Here is a 19,260-nt window from a genome sequence, read left to right as displayed (position 1 = left end):
AGAGAGCACTGTGGCCGTGACAGAAAAGAAATCCCAAAAGAAAATAATTTCCCCTGTAGTATACAGCCACTAAGAAGTACTGGAAGGATTAAGATTTTTTAATAGAAGTAAATCACTAATCTGTTTTAACTTTCTTGCATCAGTTGATTTAAAAAAATAATAATAATAATTTTCCACCAGAGTACCCCTTTAACCTTTGACTTGTTAACTCCTCTGAACAGCTTAAAGAATTAAATAACTACTCATATCTCAGGTTCTTAGATCATGCAAGTAGCCAGAGGGCATCAGAAAGCCACTCTGCCTTGGTTAGTGTATTTGGATGGAGGTGTAGTACAAAGAGCTGAATCTTGGCCTCGGCTAAAGGTGAGACTTGCTACCACTCTGTCCTAGACTATGATTGTGATATGGGTGAAAGGGAGATATAAGAGAGAACTCCGGATATGAGTTGGGTGGTGAGACTGTCTCTGATTAGCTCCTAGATGTTATCTACCGCTTCTGTACATATTATTTCTATTTATAACATAGACATATTACTCAGCAGCGGATGGAGAATTCATTCCTTCGCTTGTGTCTGCCCTTTGGGATTTATGTAATTTTCTGAACACCAACACATTGACACACATGAGGGCCACTTCCATCAGAAGACAATTAACCTACCAGTGTGCAACTCTGCTCCGGTGAAAACTGGTAGATACATATATGCAATTCCTGAATTGGATTGTGTCATTCTAGGTAGTTGTTCTTGTGTACATTGTTGATGATGGAATAATAAAAATGCTCAAAATGAAACATTCATAAGATATTCAAGACTCACAGTTTTTACCTTTTCTTGAGTGCATCAAGTATAGGGGACTTTGTATGTGTAATTATTAAAGATTAGAAGAGAACTTTCTTTTATATGCTGTATGCGTTTGAGGAGACTAAAACTTGATCTCTGGAAGAAATCCATTTAGAATTGTAAGGGTGGAACCACATGATCATGTTGCATTGTAGATGCATTGCGGTTTGTAACCGCAGCTTGTGAGCTTCTGGTAGTAATTAATGGAAAAGATGAGTTACTGTGTTAATGGTGCATTTTAATATTTGTGCTATTGATTGGGTGGTTGTTGTGTGTGCATCTACATGCAGATCTTCACAGCATCATCATCGTTTCTGCTGATCTGTGTGCAGTTGGGCACTATTCAAGCAGACACCGAAACAGCAAATCAAACTAATGAACAAGTTCCATATAAATAATTGCTAAACAGCTGGAAAGTATTTAAAAATCTCAGGTTAACGGCAGTATTTCAGGAGCTGTTACTGTATACTGCCAACCGCAATGCAACATAACCGCAGTGCAACCTGATTGTGTGTATGTGGTTACACCCTTTCTTTTTCAGCAGTCACATTGTTAGTATTTTACCAAGCTTTTTTGCAGAGTTTAAAATTCCAAGATCTTCTATCTTTCCTATCAGCTTTTTATAAATTTACGAAATGTTTTCTTCTTTCATAATTACAGAACATTTTGTATTTGATCTTTTAGGCTAACAATAAGCCGGAAATTGAGGCAGCTTTGTTTCTGGATTGGATGAGGTTGGAGCCTCAGTCGATGGTTTGGCTACCGGTGCTTCACAGAGTTGCTGCTGCTGAAACTGCCAAACACCAAGCCAAGTGTAATATATGTAAAGAATGTCCAATCATCGGTTTCAGGTAAGACAACTTTACATTAAGTATGCATAGGCTAGTGTTTTCTAAGCAGCTGAATTATGGGTTGAAGTAAGTTTACCCATTGTCTAAATGCACTGAAAAAGATCAATTTAGAATGGACTTAATTTAGAACCTAACTTCAGGGTATAAGTTCTGATAAATATTGCAGTATGACAACAGTTGGCGCCTACCTTATTTTTTTGGTAGACTCATTGGGGAAGATCAAACCTTGTACAAAGTAACAGTGGAGCAGTTGCCCTTAGCAAACAATCAGTTTTAAGCTTTTGTTTTTCAGAGGCCTTTAAAAAAAAAAATGGAAGATGCAATCTGATTGGTTTACTATTTGTTTCCTTTAATGAATAGTGAGATAAGCAGAAAAGTTATTGCAAAATGGATTGTTAATGCTAGTCTCAAAAAGGTGTGAATAGGAGATTCCTAATCGCACGTCTCTAAACATGATTTACGCCCTTTTAGCCTATCAATTCCCATGTCCCTGAACATGAGTTGTGCTCCCCCAGCCTCCTAATTACATGTCCCTGAATGGGACCCTGTCATAGCAGGTGATTGGCTGAGCGGGCCATCACTGTTCAGCAGCAGATGGCTGTCTCGGAAGGTGAGGGCTGGTGTTCTGGAGCACTCAGCGGGGGAGAAGCAGCGTTCAGAGGTGAGACATGGTGCTCCATTAATTGTGGGAATTACCATTGAGAGTAAGGCTGTGTCCACGCGCCAGAATTTCTGCATGAAATTCTGCATGAAAATTAAGCATGAATTTACAGCCGATGCACTTGAATGGAATTCCGCTGTCACATTCACACAGCAGAATTTCTGTTGCAGGAATTCCATTGAAGTGAATGGGCAATTCATTTCTGCAGAGTTTACTGCTGAATTTTCATGCAGAATTCCATGCAGAAATTCTGCCGCGTGAACATAGCCTAAAAAGAGGCAAAGTAGAGGGTTAATTCCTAAGGTATATTACAAACTCTATATAATTGCATGACCACCCAACAGCAGTATAAAGTGTAGCATTTGTAGGCGAGTAATCGGATACTCAAAAGGGATTTTCTTTTGCCAAGAGTACGTTTTGTCTTAATATCCATAAAACTTTTATGTTCCATGAAGGAGGAGGAATAAGATTTCCAGAACATCTAGTAATCCCCTCCCCCCAGCCTAGTTGAAAAATATTTGCTGTTGATCTCATTTATAAAAAATGTATGTATGTGAAAAACATTATTGACACAGACTTGTTTATATGATATATATGTACGCTAATCAGAAAAACCAGCTTCCTCCTCCGTCCGCCCAGAGCACTACTTCCTCATCAATTATGCATCCACTTTATTTTTTTTCTTTATTTTCCTCCATAACAAACTACCATGGTTAATCCATCTCAATGGGTTTCTGAAAGAAAACATGAAGGAAAAAATCTAAGCTACCTTGCAAATGCTCCATATTCTGCTCTATGGTTTGTAAACTTCTCTGTAGAATTCATACAAAATACATTTAACCAATAGACTGTGAAATCATTACTGCTTCTGAGAGAAAATGGCAGTTTTTTATTCACTCCCAGAGTATCACACAAAAAATCCAGTAAGCACCTCGGCTGTGCTAAAATACTAAATAGAATTGTTCTCCGCAGACAAGTATGAAATGCACCATAAAATAGAACAGCAGGAAAGGGCTTTTCAGCAACAGGTAATGAACATTTCCGGGTGATGTACAATGATTTTTGCATGTAGAGTTGATCTTTCGGGACAATTGTTTATAGTAGCTATGATTGACAGCCCAATGTGCGCGCCATTTGTGTAGGCATACAAATAAGTAGGCTCTTTCCATACAACAGAGCTCAGTCTTCTAGAAGCACTCAGTCACAAAGTTTTTCACAAAGTCAATAATGTACTCATTCACATCTAAACCACAGTACAGTGTTGGAGTGGCCCAAAGTACAATTGTATAATATAGATTGAAAGAAAGAAAAAAAGGCTGACAAACTACGTAGTAGCGGCAATGTGTTTCTATTCCATGTATCAGCTGTTTGAGCCTTCTGTCATTCACTACCCCAGTGTGTTTACATGGATAGTCTATGGACTTGTTCAGTAAAAGAGTTGGCCACATCAGTGACAGATCTGTCAAATAATTCATGGCGTAAACCTACATTTTCATAGATACACAACATTTCTGTGTAAATTCATCACAGTCTGTATTTTTTACATGCACATTAAATATGTGCCAGGGGATCCTGCCAGCAATCGAATGTCCTTTGGGCTACCACACCATTGCTCGGCTGGTTTCAAGCGGACAAAATTAGACATGTTGTTTACTGTGTAATTCTGTTTCCCTAGAGGTAAACTGTGCCTAAAGTGTCTGGCAGTTAGTTGTTCATGTTCGCCCAGCTCAATCGTATTAACTTTATCTTTTTAGCTGACTATTCAGTTTACCCCTGAACTCAACAGGGCTCCAAAAATTTTTATAGTCAAGTTTTGTGTGGTTTACTGTAGTAGAAGAACAGTGATATGGAAAACTGTTCAGTTTTCTGTGGAGCATTGCAAGGTCTGCTTCTTTTGTGTGTGCTGCCTTGCACAAGGATATCACAATTGCACATAGTTTTTTTTATCTCTCGCTGCTGCCCGGGCTCTTTACATGACAGTGCGCTGGGCCTATCACTGGCCGAAGTGGGACGTCACTGCGGCTGGCGATACGCTGAGTGCAGTATGAGTCACCGAGCCCAGGAACCAGGAAGAAGACCAGCATCGGAGGACAGGGGGAACGTAGAGAGGTGAATTACATTTTTTTTTTTTTTTTTAGTTTTTTATAGTTTTTGCAGCCCAGGCACTGGGAAATAAACAATGTTTTAAAGCAGTTTACTGGGAAAATATGATTGATGGCCTTGTTTTTAAGCAGTGGAAGTCTGGTCCATCAGCTGGTCAGTATTCTTCTGTACATGATTGTTCTTGTATACAAATGGTGGCAACCACAAGAGAATGACAACAGAAATGTGTAGAAAACAGGAATCTAGATGACTGTGGATTCAAACATCTAAAGCAACTGGCATAATATTATGGTTTCTCCTAAAAAGGAATTGGTTTTGTTTTTCCTGAAATGCATATTTAAGGGTTTCATTCTGGACATATTTAAATAAATGTAACATTATTTTTATCCCTTTTCTCCTTTAGGTACAGAAGTTTAAAGCACTTTAACTATGACATCTGCCAAAGTTGCTTCTTTTCTGGTCGTGTTGCAAAAGGACACAAAATGCACTATCCAATGGTTGAATATTGCACTCCTGTAAGTCTATGGATGAGAACTTGTTTATTCCAATACATATCTATACCCACACACTTTTAAGCCTTAAATAGTATATTTTCAATTAACATCTATGTCTGGACATGTTAAAATATCCATACTAATCAGAGGGATAGGTTTGTGCAGTTATCGCTCAGCTCTGTCAAAAGAAACCAATAGTGATCGGCTATAAATTTACTAGTTTATAATAAAATAGAATACTTTGTTACACAGCAGGTAATACAGTAATGACGTTTCTCTGTAAATGTTAGTTAGAAGAAGTAAATCTTTTTAAGCAGTCACTACTCCTTTAAGCATAAACTGAAGTCTGCAAATGAAATGATGTGGTTCATGTTAAAATAAAAGACCTATAGCGCTATTTATCACAAATGCCCCCTCTTAGCTAGTGAAGTGAATGACTAAAAACATTTGTTGCACCAGGTTCTTTGTTTTGCTCAGTGTTTTTGGCTTAGTAAACTGCAATCCATGACTTAATTTAGCTTTGAACTTTAAAATACAATAAAAGGAACTAAGAAATGCTAAATCCCATTGTCATAAGCCACTAAATAAAGGTAGGTGCCAAGCGCTTTCCTGTAAAACATTTAATACCTGAATGCCTACTTTATCAAGGAGAATGCCAAGCAGAATTTAAAATCCATTGCAGGATTTGTTTTCTTTTTTTGACACGGTTGGTTCTCAACTGCTGTGCGCTTTCAAAGCATCGCCACAGTTTACCCAAGTACTGTTTAATTCATGCCATCAAGACCCACGTCCACAAAGAGATTTGTTTGCTTTCAGACTACATCTGGAGAAGATGTACGCGACTTTGCAAAGGTTTTAAAGAATAAATTCAGGACAAAAAGATATTTTGCAAAACATCCAAGGATGGGTTATCTTCCTGTTCAAACCGTCCTGGAAGGAGACAACATGGAGACGTGAGTACTAACCACTCGGCTTTCAAATAAAATGTCTCTCATCTTCCTCCCAGTTTAATTTTGTTTTATTAAACATATTCCATTTTTGTTGGATTTTCGTTTTAGGAAACACAAGCTGATGATAATTATTTTAACATTATTATTGCACTTGCATACCAAACAATATTAAAATACTAGCCACCACAACGTCCTTGGATTAATTTATTAAACTTCTCCACCCCTGCCCCTTTTTAATGGTGTTGTCCAATAGCTAGCCACATAGTATTCCTTAACAGGCATATACCATGTTATAGAATATGATTCCCAGGCTTCTCTGAAAGGATAAAGATTATCGCCTCTAAAGGTTGTTGCTTTCATGAGACCACACCTATTAACTTATGGAATTCTGCAAGTGACCCATGGGAGTGCCCCTTTAAATTGTAGCTGTCCAAAGCCATTTATGTAGACACTTACCTCCAATAACCAAAAGTAGTGCATCAGAAAAAAAAACATGTATTCCTTACATATAGCTATAAATAGGCTAATAAATGCTTGTAAGCTGACTAAAGTCAGCATATTGCTACGGAAAGGTGCATAGTATTCCAGCATTAAAAAGGTTAAATAGTGCCTTTAGTTCATATGGTTCACATTACTTAAAATTTTCAACACATATCTAACCTTATGTGAATGAAAAAAGTAAAATTAACTAATGCTATTCAAAAAAAATGTAAAGGGTTATCCAGGATTAGGAAAACATAGCAGCTTTCTTCTTAAAACAGCACCACACCTGTCCACAGGTTGTGCATGGCATTACAAGTCTGCTTCATTCACTTAAATGGAACGGAGCTGTAATACCACACACAAACTGAGGACAGGAGTGGCTATGTTTTTCGTATACTGTATAACCCCTTGTTGGCCACTAGATTTTTCATAAGTAGCATGCATGGCTTTGATAAAGGACACAATTCTATGCCCCCCCTCAATTAATGCAAAACAGCCCATGTTCAAAGCAGTCTCCCCTACCTAAGAGTGAACCATGAAAAACCGTTTATTATCTAAAGAGTATTTATTCATGGCGATATCAGGCATACGACAGGTGCAAATGTGAAACTGCTTGCTGCCCCATCTGCCAAGAAGATAACATTTAACATGAATAGTTTAGAAAACCTCCTGTTGATAGCAGGAGTTCCAAGAGGAGAGTGATCTCTCAATGATGCCATCTGTCCTGTTGCTTGCATGGATTCCCAATGTCCTTATACACCGTAACACAAAAGATGAGCCAAAAATCCTGCCATACTCTAAAATCTATTTAGCTGACTCACATACATGTTGTACAATATTTACTACAAATTAATATTTCATAGACTACGGTGTTATCCATATTCAATATAAAATTCAATGCAATTATTCATTTTTGCTTTCTTGTTATCTGATTTTTCATTTACAGGTTCAGCTTGTTTTTCTTGATTTTTCAATGTGTATGTAAAATTTTCCTCATCGGCTGCTTTTACTGGCATTTATGTTGATATCATAATCTCATTCCATTTTTTTGGTTCTCTGCCCTACTTTCTCTTCACCTCCCCATTTTTGTCTTTCAGTCCTGTTACACTGATCAACTTCTGGCCAGTAGATTCTGCGTGAGTACTTTTTATGTTTGCGCTACCGCTGTTGCTGTCGCCTTCATGTGTGCTATTATACCACTTTTCTTTTATCCATGAGTTCATTTTCATCCTCCTTTTCAGGCCTGTGATGCAATGCATTAAGATAGTTGGGAACATTTTTGTTAGAAGATAAGTGAAGTTGGAGGCGAGGCAGTTTAGTGTGAATTGTGTTAATAACACAAAGTCAGTAAGGGGTCAGTAATCTAAAGTAAAAGAGAGCCTTCTTGTGATTCCTGTGACTGTTAAGCAAATACGTAAAACTTTTCTTAACCTTACAGCTAAGCTGGACCAAGATGCTGAGGTAACTTGGCTTTTAGGTGAGCAATAACAGCACCAATGCTGTTACTCTGTATCCATGAAGTCATAAAATGTTATTCTCTGATTTATGGAAATCTGACATACAAGTCAGAAAAGTATTACTGGTTACATATAAGAAGGTCTGATGATCGCCTGTGGTTTTCGTATTCAGTCTGAGATTGTGTTTAAATATATCAAACTATATTACCATATTTGCATTAATAGCATCTTACAATGAGAGCCATCTAAGCATAGAGGAAAATTTATTTTTGGCAACTATAGAACGGCCTGTTATCTTGCTTGGAAGCTCGCTGAAACCTATGCTAACAGGCTTTGGATTGGGTGGTTGAGTCCCCCCCATTATTTGTCTCATAAATAATAGTGCACTAGTGGTGAAGCGAAATGAAAATTTTGGGCAGAAACCAAAAATTTAGGCTGTGCTTGGCCAAAATCTGAAATCGCAAATGCATTGACCCATCCTCTTAAAAGGAAAAAAAAAAAAAGTGCCGGGAGTTGTAGTACTAGTTTTGGGTCAGCTGGCTGTGGCTGAGCCATAGGCTGTGTCAGGGCATGCTGGGAGTTTTATTTAGTAACTAACTACAACTCCCAGCGTGTACTGACAGTCTATGTACTGACAGTGTATGAGTCTGCAGCTGACCCAGATCTATGTACACTGGGGAGAAAAGCCCAGACCCAGCGGGGTGTTCCTCTGTGCTCAGTGTCCGCATCCAGGGTCTCAGGACAGGGATCATCTGGATCCCCAGGCTGTAGTGTCACGCCAGAGATGGGGGGGGGACTCAGCTGATTCCATGTACTGCCCAGCTCCTTCCCTGACTGACATAAAGACATGCCCCTACTGTAAGCCACGCCCATTGATGAAATCGGGCCGCATTTTGCCTTCGGCAAAATGCTAAAAGCACCATTTTCAGAAGGTAATTTTTGACTGCTGAAGATTCAGTACATCACTAATAAACAGAATGAGTGTAGAAACCAACACATGCCATTCAAAACCTTCTTCATAGGCTGCTCTCAAACCATAGCACTACAAACCACCATAGTTGCATATAATATGTACAAGGAGAGCCAATAGGATAAAACAGTATAATAGGTTTTTCTTTAGCGATGCCTATATGCATAGTGAATAGAATAACTTTCAAGGTTAATGTGTTTTGCTTAGTAATGAACCTACTGACTTCGAAGCAAAACTTGTAAACCTCTCGCCATAGGTTCCAATGTCAATGGAAAGTAAGTGCACGTATAATCAGCATTTTCTTTACGTACGTTCAGCCGTGTGTTTCCACTGTATCCAATGAACCCATCACTGTAGATATTAAGGATCATCAAGAGAGTGGATTGCATTTCAGCTCAGGGCTCAAGCACCCATGTGTAAAACTGCATAAAGTTTCATAAGCGTGCACAAGGAATTTGACTAGTGTTGGCTTAATAGGTTTCCTCAAAGAAATATATCTCCTTGGTAAAGGATGTAAAGAATGCAAAATGAAAAGGCCATCAAAACCACGGACAGTGCCAGTGAAATGAATGTCTATGTGGCCTGTATTTATGTCCCAGTGTGAAACAGGAGAGCTGGTAAAGTTCCTTCATGCTATATGTACATAAATTCCTTCACTGAAATATGAGAATGCATGTTGTATTTAATATGCTGGCTGTTTGCTTAGTACTTATGCTATCTAAACCTTACTACCAAAGACTATTAGCCATGATAATTATGGAATGTAGTCTGAATGGAAGAGATTTGCATTCTAGCATAATACATATTACCGCTCTGTTTCTTAGAATATATTCTCAGGTTTTATGTAAACAGGCAACATTACATACATTTCCTGAATACATGTGCAGTACCTTTAAATAAAAACAATAAAGTGTTCTACATCCATTTTCTTTGCCATGTTCCATTTTTACAAATTTCTCCCACTTAACGATCTGTTCTGGATCCCAAAAAATAAAGGTGGCCCTTAGGGGTACAGGCTATCTTGTCAGGTGTCCTATTATTTCTTGGCAGTAGTGTTATCAGAAAGTTAATGAGAATAATAGTCTACAGGATAATGGCATTGATAAAGAGAAATCGCTCCATTTTAGGCTATGTGTATTATAGAATAAAACTGGCTTCACGTCCTGTTGTATGAGATGGTTGGAGACTAAAATATCAAATCCCCCATTCCCACATTCAATTAATTTGTGTAAGCTGGAACAAATAGATAACTCTTAAAATGGTAGTGATATTGTACGAACTGGAAGTTTTTCTTCAATATTGGGTTATTGTTATTTAAATGTCTACATTTCATTGTTTTCTCTTGGCTGTCTGCCTCAGGCTTCCTTCCCCGTAAAATCCAATATTTTACTTAAGGGTCTATTACTGTTCAACTATGGCTATCCAGCAACTTCCATTAGAGAATGGATTTTTGCCATGCTTTAGGAAATAAAAGCTGACAAGTCTTGTACAGGTTGTACACAATAAAATTATTTTCAATTGGCACAACTTGGGTCTCAGAGTTGGTCCACAGTTGTATCATATACACATAGAGTACCCAAGTGTTAAATCACTGTGGATTACATTATATGTTAGGTCATTCACACTGAGGAATTTCCATACTGAATTTTTTTTACTGGATTTACGGTCTTCTGCATGGAGCAGAAATGATAAGGAAACTGCTGGACTATCCTGATGAATTCCGGCAGATTATTAAACATGTTCAATATCCTGCCCAATTCCATATCCACTTTAGAAGTTCTGTTGCAGAACTTCTGATGTGTGAACTGAGCACTGTAAAACCCATTAAAATCAATGGGTGTGTGGTGCAAGTCAGAATCTGTTTGGATTTCCCAGGGTGAAATTCCACATAATTTTTTCATAGTGTAAACCTGGTCAAAGGGGGAGATTTATCATATCTTATAGTTAGATTTTCTTAGTTTACCAAAGCAACCAATCAGAGATCCGCTTTAGTTTCTCATTCTCTACTGGTAAACCAAAAGTTCTGCTATGATTGTTAACTATGTGCAACAAAGAGACTAATACTATAAAACATCTTGATACATTTCTCCCCAAGTTATGACCGTTTTCTGTAAAGTGATCTGCATTCATTATACTTGTTATACACTAAATAATTAAATGCATAATCCCTATTACTGTGACCCCCCTGAATCATCACACATCATTATTTAGATAGAGATTACACGTGTGCAGTGAAGGTGTTAAAAGGTCAAGTCAAAATGCTACAGTGAAGTTGTGTCATCACCTTACTGCAGATAAACTACCTATTATGGTGCACTTTATTTATTTTTTTACATAGGTTTTTCTGCAAAGTTTATATGCCTTTACTAAATACTGCTCAAAGAGGGTAAAACATTGTATCCTTTCAAATTATCTTTTATTTTGATTAGGTACTAAGGGGGAGATTTATCAAAACCGGTCCTGAGGAAAAGTTTAGTTGCCCTTAGCAACCAATCAGATCGCTCCTTTCAGTTGCCTTTTCAAAAATAAAAGAAGCGATCGGATTGGTTGCTATGGGCAACTCAGCAACTTTATCTCTGGACAGGTTTGATATATCTCTCCCTAAAAGCCTAAATTATGGTGACCACACTCATTAGACAGGTGTATGCTTAACCTGATTTTGGCAGATGGTCAGCCATTTAATGTGTGGCCTCCCATCCCTCCACTTGTTCAGGTGTTGGGAGAGAGAATGATTGAGCATGTTGGATTTAACTGGCTGATCCTTTTGTTGTCTGGGAGAGACAATGCCTCCAGAGGTGCCTGTTAGTGGCTTTCTCCCCTTTGAGAATGTTTGCACTGCACATTTGTAAGGGAGACCACAAAAAGTGGTCAGCCAGACAAGCATTTGGCCAACAGCTATCTGATCAATGTAACAGTATAAATTAATTTACCAATTTAACACATTAAAATTAAGAAGGTGAAAGTGGATTAAAATACAGTCACACACTCATAATGCAATGTTACTGGCTATATTTTAATTTTCCAGTCTGTTATTAAAACAAATATCTAAAGTTTTGTGAGGGCATGTTCACACATTGCAAGTCCACCTCAGATTTAGCTGTTTGAAATCCACAGTGAATTGTGTACACAGTGAGGGAGATTTATTAGAAACACAAAAAAAATAAAAAGATTTATTAAAACCTGTGTAGAGGAAGAGTGGTGCAGTTGCCAAAACAACCAATCAGATGAATGCTTTCATTTTTAAAGAGGCCTCTGAAAAATGAAAGAAGCAATATGATTGGTTGCCGTAGGCAACTGCGCCACTCTTCCTCTACACAGGTTCTGATAAATCTCTCCTATTGACTTCAATGTGTAGTAAATACGCTACTAATTCACAGCACTTCTGTGAGATTTACACTCAATGGGTCAGGTGCAGAATGTAAGGTGTTAAAGGGGTTATCCAGGGAAAAACTTTATATATATATATAAAATTAACCTGCTCCAGAAAGTTAAACAGATTCGTAAATTACTTCTATTAAAAAATCTTAATCCTTTCAGTACTTAATGAGCTGCTGAAGTTGAGTTGTTCTTTTCTGTCTAAGTGCTCTCTGATGACACCTGTCTTGGGAACTGTCCAGAGTAGAAGCAAATCCCCATAGCAAACCTCTTCTACTCTGTACAGTTCCCGAGACAAGCAGAGATGTCAGCAGAGAGCACTGTTGCCAGACAGAAAAGAATAACTCAACTTCAGCAGCTGATTATTATCGGAAGGATTAAGATTTTTTAATAGAAGTAATTTACAAATCTGTTTAACTTTCAGGAGCCAGTTGATATATAAAAACATTTTTTTTTCTGGAATACCCCTTTAAGAGGGGATGCATAGCCAAAATGTGCCTGCTCTGAATGGGGTTTCCCACTGAAGAGCAGAAGGCTCCTGAGCTAGATCCCTGAGCTATGCCTTCTGCTCAGTCAGCCAGGAAAGAATTAATGGTGATGCTGCTTATGAACTCCCATACCCAATGGGCTGAGTGATCTAACAAGCGATAGAGGGGTTAAATGATGAGCTGCCCCCAATGTTTACTGTATGGCTCTTCGAGGTGGCGATGCTATGCAACTCCTAATGCTTAGTGGGTCAGGCACTCTGACCTCGACCCATAGTGTGAAACCCACAGCTATGCTTCAAATTAGTAGCAAATCAATGAGTAGCAGCTTTGCTGCAGAACTCACTCCATAAATTCTGCACTGGGCTAGCTACATGTGAACATAACCTGAAGGTAAATTCTTTTGGTCAACTAGAGTAGCTTGTACATGTAGGCCGGTTTTGGGGCAGATGTTGGGGTTAAGTACGATCAGGCAGTTGGATTTTAACATGCCGGATTCTTTTGTTCTCAGGGATAAACATTTTGGCTATTTAGGACACATACAGTACATGCTTGTGTTACCTGGGCATGCAAGTATATTGAGAGAGATGAATGTTCGTCTGACGGCTATCTCAATTGTGTGGTCAGCTTTATTGAAGTTGGCAAGATGTTGAGTGCTGGAGATTTGTCGTAGACTGGAGAAAGGAAGTTCATCTCTTTTCACTGGTTTGGAAACCTATGTGAAAGATTGGAGATTATTTAGGTCAAGTTGTGTAGTTGTTTGTGTTACAGTATTTTTCTTTCTGTGGCTAGTCACTATTTATTTTATGCAACCTTTTATAGTTTTATGATGGAGCAATCTGACCTTGACAAGGGACAGCATCACGCTCAGTCTTATTTTAATTTCTAAGCAGGAAGTAGTCCATGACACAATTAACCTTGAGCACCTTTCTTAATGTAAAGATTGAATTGTGTTTAAATTCTTGTTTCCACAGCCCTGCTTCATCTCCCCAGCTATCACACGATGACACTCACTCACGAATTGAACATTATGCTAGCAGGTATGACTTTATGGCACAAGCATCCCAAACAAACCAGAGAGCCTTGTACCGTTTAGCTCATTCCATCAGGAGAGTCTTTTGAGGCTTTAGAACCTCTTCCATACTCTGCAATGATTCACTGGTTTTTCCTGTGTCAGTCTGCCATTAAACCTCTATCTATCTAGCATTTCATGCCTGTTACCCATCAGGGCACTGAGAAATGAAGCGGTAAAATGTATGCACCTTAATTCCTTACCCTCTCTATCAATACTATCGTTTAGATTTCCCCTATGTATTTCCTGTAAGAATAAGTGTGTGTGCGTGTGAATACGTGTGAATGATTATACATAGAAATATGTATATTTTTTCTTCTTGAAAACTATTCTTCAACAAGCACATCTCCATACCTTTCAGTGACAAAAAGCAGATTTGAATATGTTTAACAATAGAAATATAGTGCAGTTGCTTCATTGGAAAGAAGGGAGCTCAGTCCTGGCCCTTCCCTTCTTTGTTGCTACTGGGCAGTGAAATCTGTGCTGAACCCTACTCTCCACAGTAACAGTGGTCCCTCAAGTTACAATATTAATTGGTTCCAGGATGACCATTGTATGTTGAAACCATTGTATGTTGAGACCATAACTCAATGGAAACCTGGTAATTGGTTCTGAAGCCACCAAAATGTCATCCAAAAATAGGAAAACGTGAGGATTAAAGAAAAATAAGTAGATAACTAATATAGATAAAGCAAATCCTTACATATAAAAGTAAGAAAGATCTGCTGGGAGCTGTAAATCACTGTCAGTGTTTCCCAACCAAGGTGCCTCCAGCTGTTGCAAAACTACAACTCTCAGCATGCCCGGACAGCCAAAGGCTGTCCGGGCATGCTGGGAGTTGTAGTTTTGGAACAGCTGGAGGCACCCTCTTTGGGAAACACTGGTCTATGTAGAGGACAGGAGCTTCTTCAGGGTTCTGTACAGAATACACAATGTCCTAAAAAAGTAACATGGAGTCGCCATCACCTGGTGTCCAAAGGAGCAGCTAAACCTGACACAGGTAGAGTACAGAACATGTTATACATCCCTGTACTGTAGGGGACACTACCAGACATCAGTCAGTGCATACACTTCAGTAATACAGGTGTTTTACAAGTAAAATGCCCATTCTGATTGGTCGGTTCTTCCAGCCATTGACACGTTTCACAGATCTGGACTGTCCGTAGCATTGTATGGTGAGTCTGGTTTCAAGTTACAATGGTCCAGAAAAGATCATTGTATGTTGAAACTATTGTATGTTGAGGCCATTGTAGGTTGAGGGATCACTGTATTGTTAGCATGCATGAAGTGGGGAATTGACTTATGAGTTATGCAAAAGTAGTTGGATGAGGACAAACCCTTCTGTTTCTAGAACCATCATAAAGTTCTATTTGTATTAATGCTATGTATGCCACTGCTTCTGTCACCTCCAAACTGGCATGTTTGAAGTTTGGGCAGGTATCTGGTTGCTATGAGCAACTGATCCCCTTTTCTATTGTTTAAATAAGTCTCCTTGATCATGGTATTCAACTGTGATAACATATAATAAAAGATAATTACAGTAAAAGACTAGTGTCACATGCTATACAAAAGACTACGCTGCACTTATTGTAGCCACATAACAGGGAGGTATGGATCTGTGCATTCTACAGCAGGAGCCTTGTTAATATCCCTTTGTCTGTGATGTTCTGTTGTTTATGAAGTATATGTAAGCGTGTTTTCCTTCTCTGAAAAGAAAACACCAAGTCACTCAGTAGTTAAATAGCTTTGTCTCTTCATCCACCTTTATGCATGCATACTAATATTAACCTATATTACAATAGAATGCTGATTTTACTGCTTGTCATAACACGGCAGCTCTGTTTTAAGCTTTATAATGCCCTTTTGTTTTATGTTTGATCTTAATATCTGGTGATTGTGTGCCTGTTACACTTGAGCCTATTAGCTTGTATATTTTCTGGTAAAGTATTTATTGTAATTTGTTGTTACAGTTGCTATGACAAGGAAATTATTTGTAAAAGAATAGGTTTCTGTTAGTTTCAAAGAGAAAAGTGGAGTAAACTTGACCATTTAGCATATATAATACCTTGTTCTAAGGAACAAATTAATTTTTATTACTATAATGATTGCACTTACTATCTTATTTTCAAAGCCTTTTTTTGGGGGGATGTTAGAGAGGTACTCTGCACCTTGACATCTTAGGGGACCAGTGGCCGGACCCCTACAATCTCCGGTCCGGCACCCAAGTAATCCACTGCATGGAGCAAACTCCACTCCGTGCTGGATTATGTGCGACCACAGACGTCACACTCTTTCCCATAGACGTTAAAGGACCACCATGGCCACCCGAAGCCTAGCACAGCCAGCGTACTGAACATCAATGATTAGACATTTTATCCCATATCCTTTTTGATAGGGGATAAGATGTCTAGGGATGGAGTACCCCTTTAAAAGGTTACAAAACTGAACTGATCACAGCTAGTCTGGGACCCCCAGGGATCAGCAGTACTTGAAAGTGTTTCATTTTGCTGCAGCTCCACCACAAGGAATGAAGGCCCAGAAGGAGGGATTTCCTTCTATTTTCTCAAAAGCTCTAATAGGGCACCGGTGTGCCATCCATCAAGGATTGCTGTGTTTTTGTTTTTCTTCTAAACCTCCATTTTACATCTATCTTTTCTGTCAGTTTTGGTGCCCAGTATACCAATTAGGGTCTGCAATGTTATTGTAGATTGATCACCTATTCTCAATAGAGGGGGCTTAGATTCATTCCCTGTTGGAGAGCAGTTGTGACCACCCCTTAGTAGTCCGTGGACTTTATTGCAGACTGTGGCTTGTAAAGGGGGCAGTCGCCACTACTCTCAACAGGTTGTGGACCAAAGCCTTCTTGGGGGCTTCAAAGCCATGGAGTAGAGGCTCCGTATGTATAGTTATGGTTCATGTTTTCGAAAAGGCCACCCACAGTTCCCTTTAACTTGTTAGGGACCAAGGGAGTGCAGGTACACCCTTTCTCCCTGGTACTTAAGGACTAAGGGCGTACCTGTATGCCCTTGGCGCTTCCGTTCACCGCTGCACATGTTGCGGTGATTGGAACCTGATGATTGCTGATGTCCTGAGACTCCCCCTTCTCGGCAATCGTCGTGATTCGCTGGTCAATTCTGACCGCAAATCTCTGCTTTTCCGGGCTGATCGAGTCTCTGGTGACCTGATCGCCCGGAAAATAAGGTTGATCAGTGCTGTCAGAGACCACACTGACCACCCTGAAGGATAGGAGTGAGGTGGTAAGGGTGCCACCTCCTCCTATCCCCTGCAATTTGCCAGTCAGGACTGGCAGTCCGGGCAGAATGGGGGAGAAGATGGTGGCGACGGCTGCGGGGGCTTTTGTGGCGGGGGGACCAGCACAGGGAGGACCGGCGGCAAGGTGCGACATCAGCAGCAGTGAAAATCGCTGGTAAGTGATCTTCACTGCTGCCTCCTAGGAGTTTCACAACTACAACTCCTTCGGCTGTCTGGGCATGCTGGGAGTTATAGTTTTGCTACATCTGGAGGGCCACAGTTTGGATGATGCAAAACTACAACTTTTAGCATGCCCAGACAGTCTCGGCATGCTGGGAGTTGTGGTTTTGCAACATCTGGAAGGGCACAGTTTTGAGACCACTACACAGATGTTGCTGAACTACAACTCCCAGCATGCCTGGGCAGTCTCAGCATGCTTGCAGTTGAAGTTTTGCAACATCTGGAAGGCCACAGTTTTGTGACCACTACACAGTGGTCTCCAAACTTTTCTCCTCCCTTCGGCTGTCCGGGCATGCCTGGAGTTGTAGTTTTGCAACAACTGGAGGCACACTGGTTGGGTTGGTAGTCTGTTACCTAACTCATTGTTTCCCAAACAGTGTGCCTCCAGCTGTTACATAACTAGAACTCCCAGCATGCACAGTCTGTCAGTGCATGCTGGGAGTTGTAGTTTTGCAACAGCTGAAGGTTTGACTATGATATGTTAGAAGTGTTGATTCTATATATTATACATGTCTATGTTATTGTGATAGGGTTTTAATGTTGATATAATAAAGATATTTTTTAGCTATTCTTTTGAGGTTGTTTTTGGATTAATATAGCTAATTGACACCTGGGTGTCATTTTTGTCAGTGATAGTGTGCTTTTTCTCTTTTTACCCATTGTAAAAAAAATAAAAATAAATATGGGTCTACAAGAACATGTCAGTGTGAAAAATGAAGATTTAGATTTTTCGCCTCAAATTTTGCTGCTATTTCTGTAAAACACTTAAAGGGTTAACAAACTTTCTGAATGTCATTTTGAATACTTTGAGGGGTGCAGTTTTCATAATGGGGTCCATTATGGGGTATTTCTAACATAAAGACCCTCAAATTAACTTCAAAACTGAACTGGTCCCTGAAAAATTCAGATTTTGAGATTTTCATGAAAAATTGTAAAACTGCTGCTAAACTTTGAAACCCTCTAATATCTTCAAAAAGTAAAAACTTGTCAAATTTGTGATGCAAACATAAAGTACCGTATATGCCGGCGTATAAGACGACCCCCAACTTTTACAGTTAAAATAGAGTTTGGGATATACTTGCCGTATAAGACTACCCCTCCTACCACTATGTACAGTACCTTATTGTTCCCCCACATTAGGTCGGCAGCATGTTCCCCCACATTAGGTCGGCAGCATGTTCCCCCACATTAGGTCGGCAGCATGTTCCCCCACATTAGGTCGGCAGCATGTTCCCCCACATTAGGTCGGCAGCTCCCCCACATTAGGTCGGCAGCATGTTCCCCCACATTAGGTCGGCAGCATGTTCCCCCACATTAGGTCGGCAGCATGTTCCCCCACATTAGGTCGGCAGCATGTTCCCCCACATTAGGTCGGCAGCATGTTCCCCCACATTAGGTCGGCAGCATGTTCCCCCACATTAGGTCGGCAGCATGTTCCCCCACATTAGGTCGGCAGCATGTTCCCCCACATTAGGTCGGCAGCATGTTCCCCCACATTAGGTCGGCAGCATGTTCCCCCACATTAGGTCGGCAGCATGTTCCCCCACATTAGGTCGGCAGCATGTTCCCCCACATTAGGTCGGCAGCATGTTCCCCCCCCCCCCACATCATTAGGTCGGCAGCTCCCCCCACAATAGTAGGCAGCTCCCCCCACAGACATACAACTTCCAGCCATATAGAGTGTATGGCTGGAGGCTGTATGTCTGTGTACTGCCCCCCACAGTGTTCCGGTCACCGCTCCTCCGGCCCGGGGTCACAATCTACTGCTATGGCCTATGGACCATAGCAGCAGTCCTGGGACCAGAGGAGCGGTGATCGGAACACTGTAGATTACGCGCCGCCGGTCACTCACCAGGCCCCGGCCGCGCTCGTCCTCCTCCGGTCCTCCTGCGCCTCTATGGTTATACGCACAGGACGTCACTGACGTCCCGTGCGTACAACCGTAGAGCGGTGGAGAAGCGCAGAAGGACCGGAGGAAGAATGCAGGAGGACGCGCGGCGGGCGGGGAATGGTAAGTGACCTGCGGACA

General features: G+C 40.2%; 1 protein-coding gene across 7 annotated transcripts in view; it reads left to right on the top strand.

Annotated features, from left to right (window-relative positions):
• DMD (dystrophin) overlaps window positions 1–19,260 on the top strand; it is a 2,642,350-nt gene that overhangs the window by 2,574,712 nt on the left and 48,378 nt on the right. For all 7 annotated transcript variants that reach the window (XM_056556147.1, XM_056556148.1, XM_056556149.1 and 4 more), the window contains 5 exons: window positions 1,523–1,689; window positions 4,857–4,968; window positions 5,764–5,900; window positions 7,478–7,516; window positions 13,642–13,707. In XM_056556147.1, the coding sequence (XP_056412122.1) occupies window positions 1,523–1,689; window positions 4,857–4,968; window positions 5,764–5,900; window positions 7,478–7,516; window positions 13,642–13,707 (521 nt within the window). The remainder of the gene's footprint in view (window positions 1–1,522; window positions 1,690–4,856; window positions 4,969–5,763; window positions 5,901–7,477; window positions 7,517–13,641; window positions 13,708–19,260) is intronic.

The sequence above is a fragment of the Hyla sarda genome, chromosome 2 (assembly GCF_029499605.1).
Source record: "Hyla sarda isolate aHylSar1 chromosome 2, aHylSar1.hap1, whole genome shotgun sequence".
NCBI lineage: Eukaryota > Metazoa > Chordata > Amphibia > Anura > Hylidae > Hyla > Hyla sarda.
This window is presented reverse-complemented; position numbering and strand designations above follow the sequence as displayed.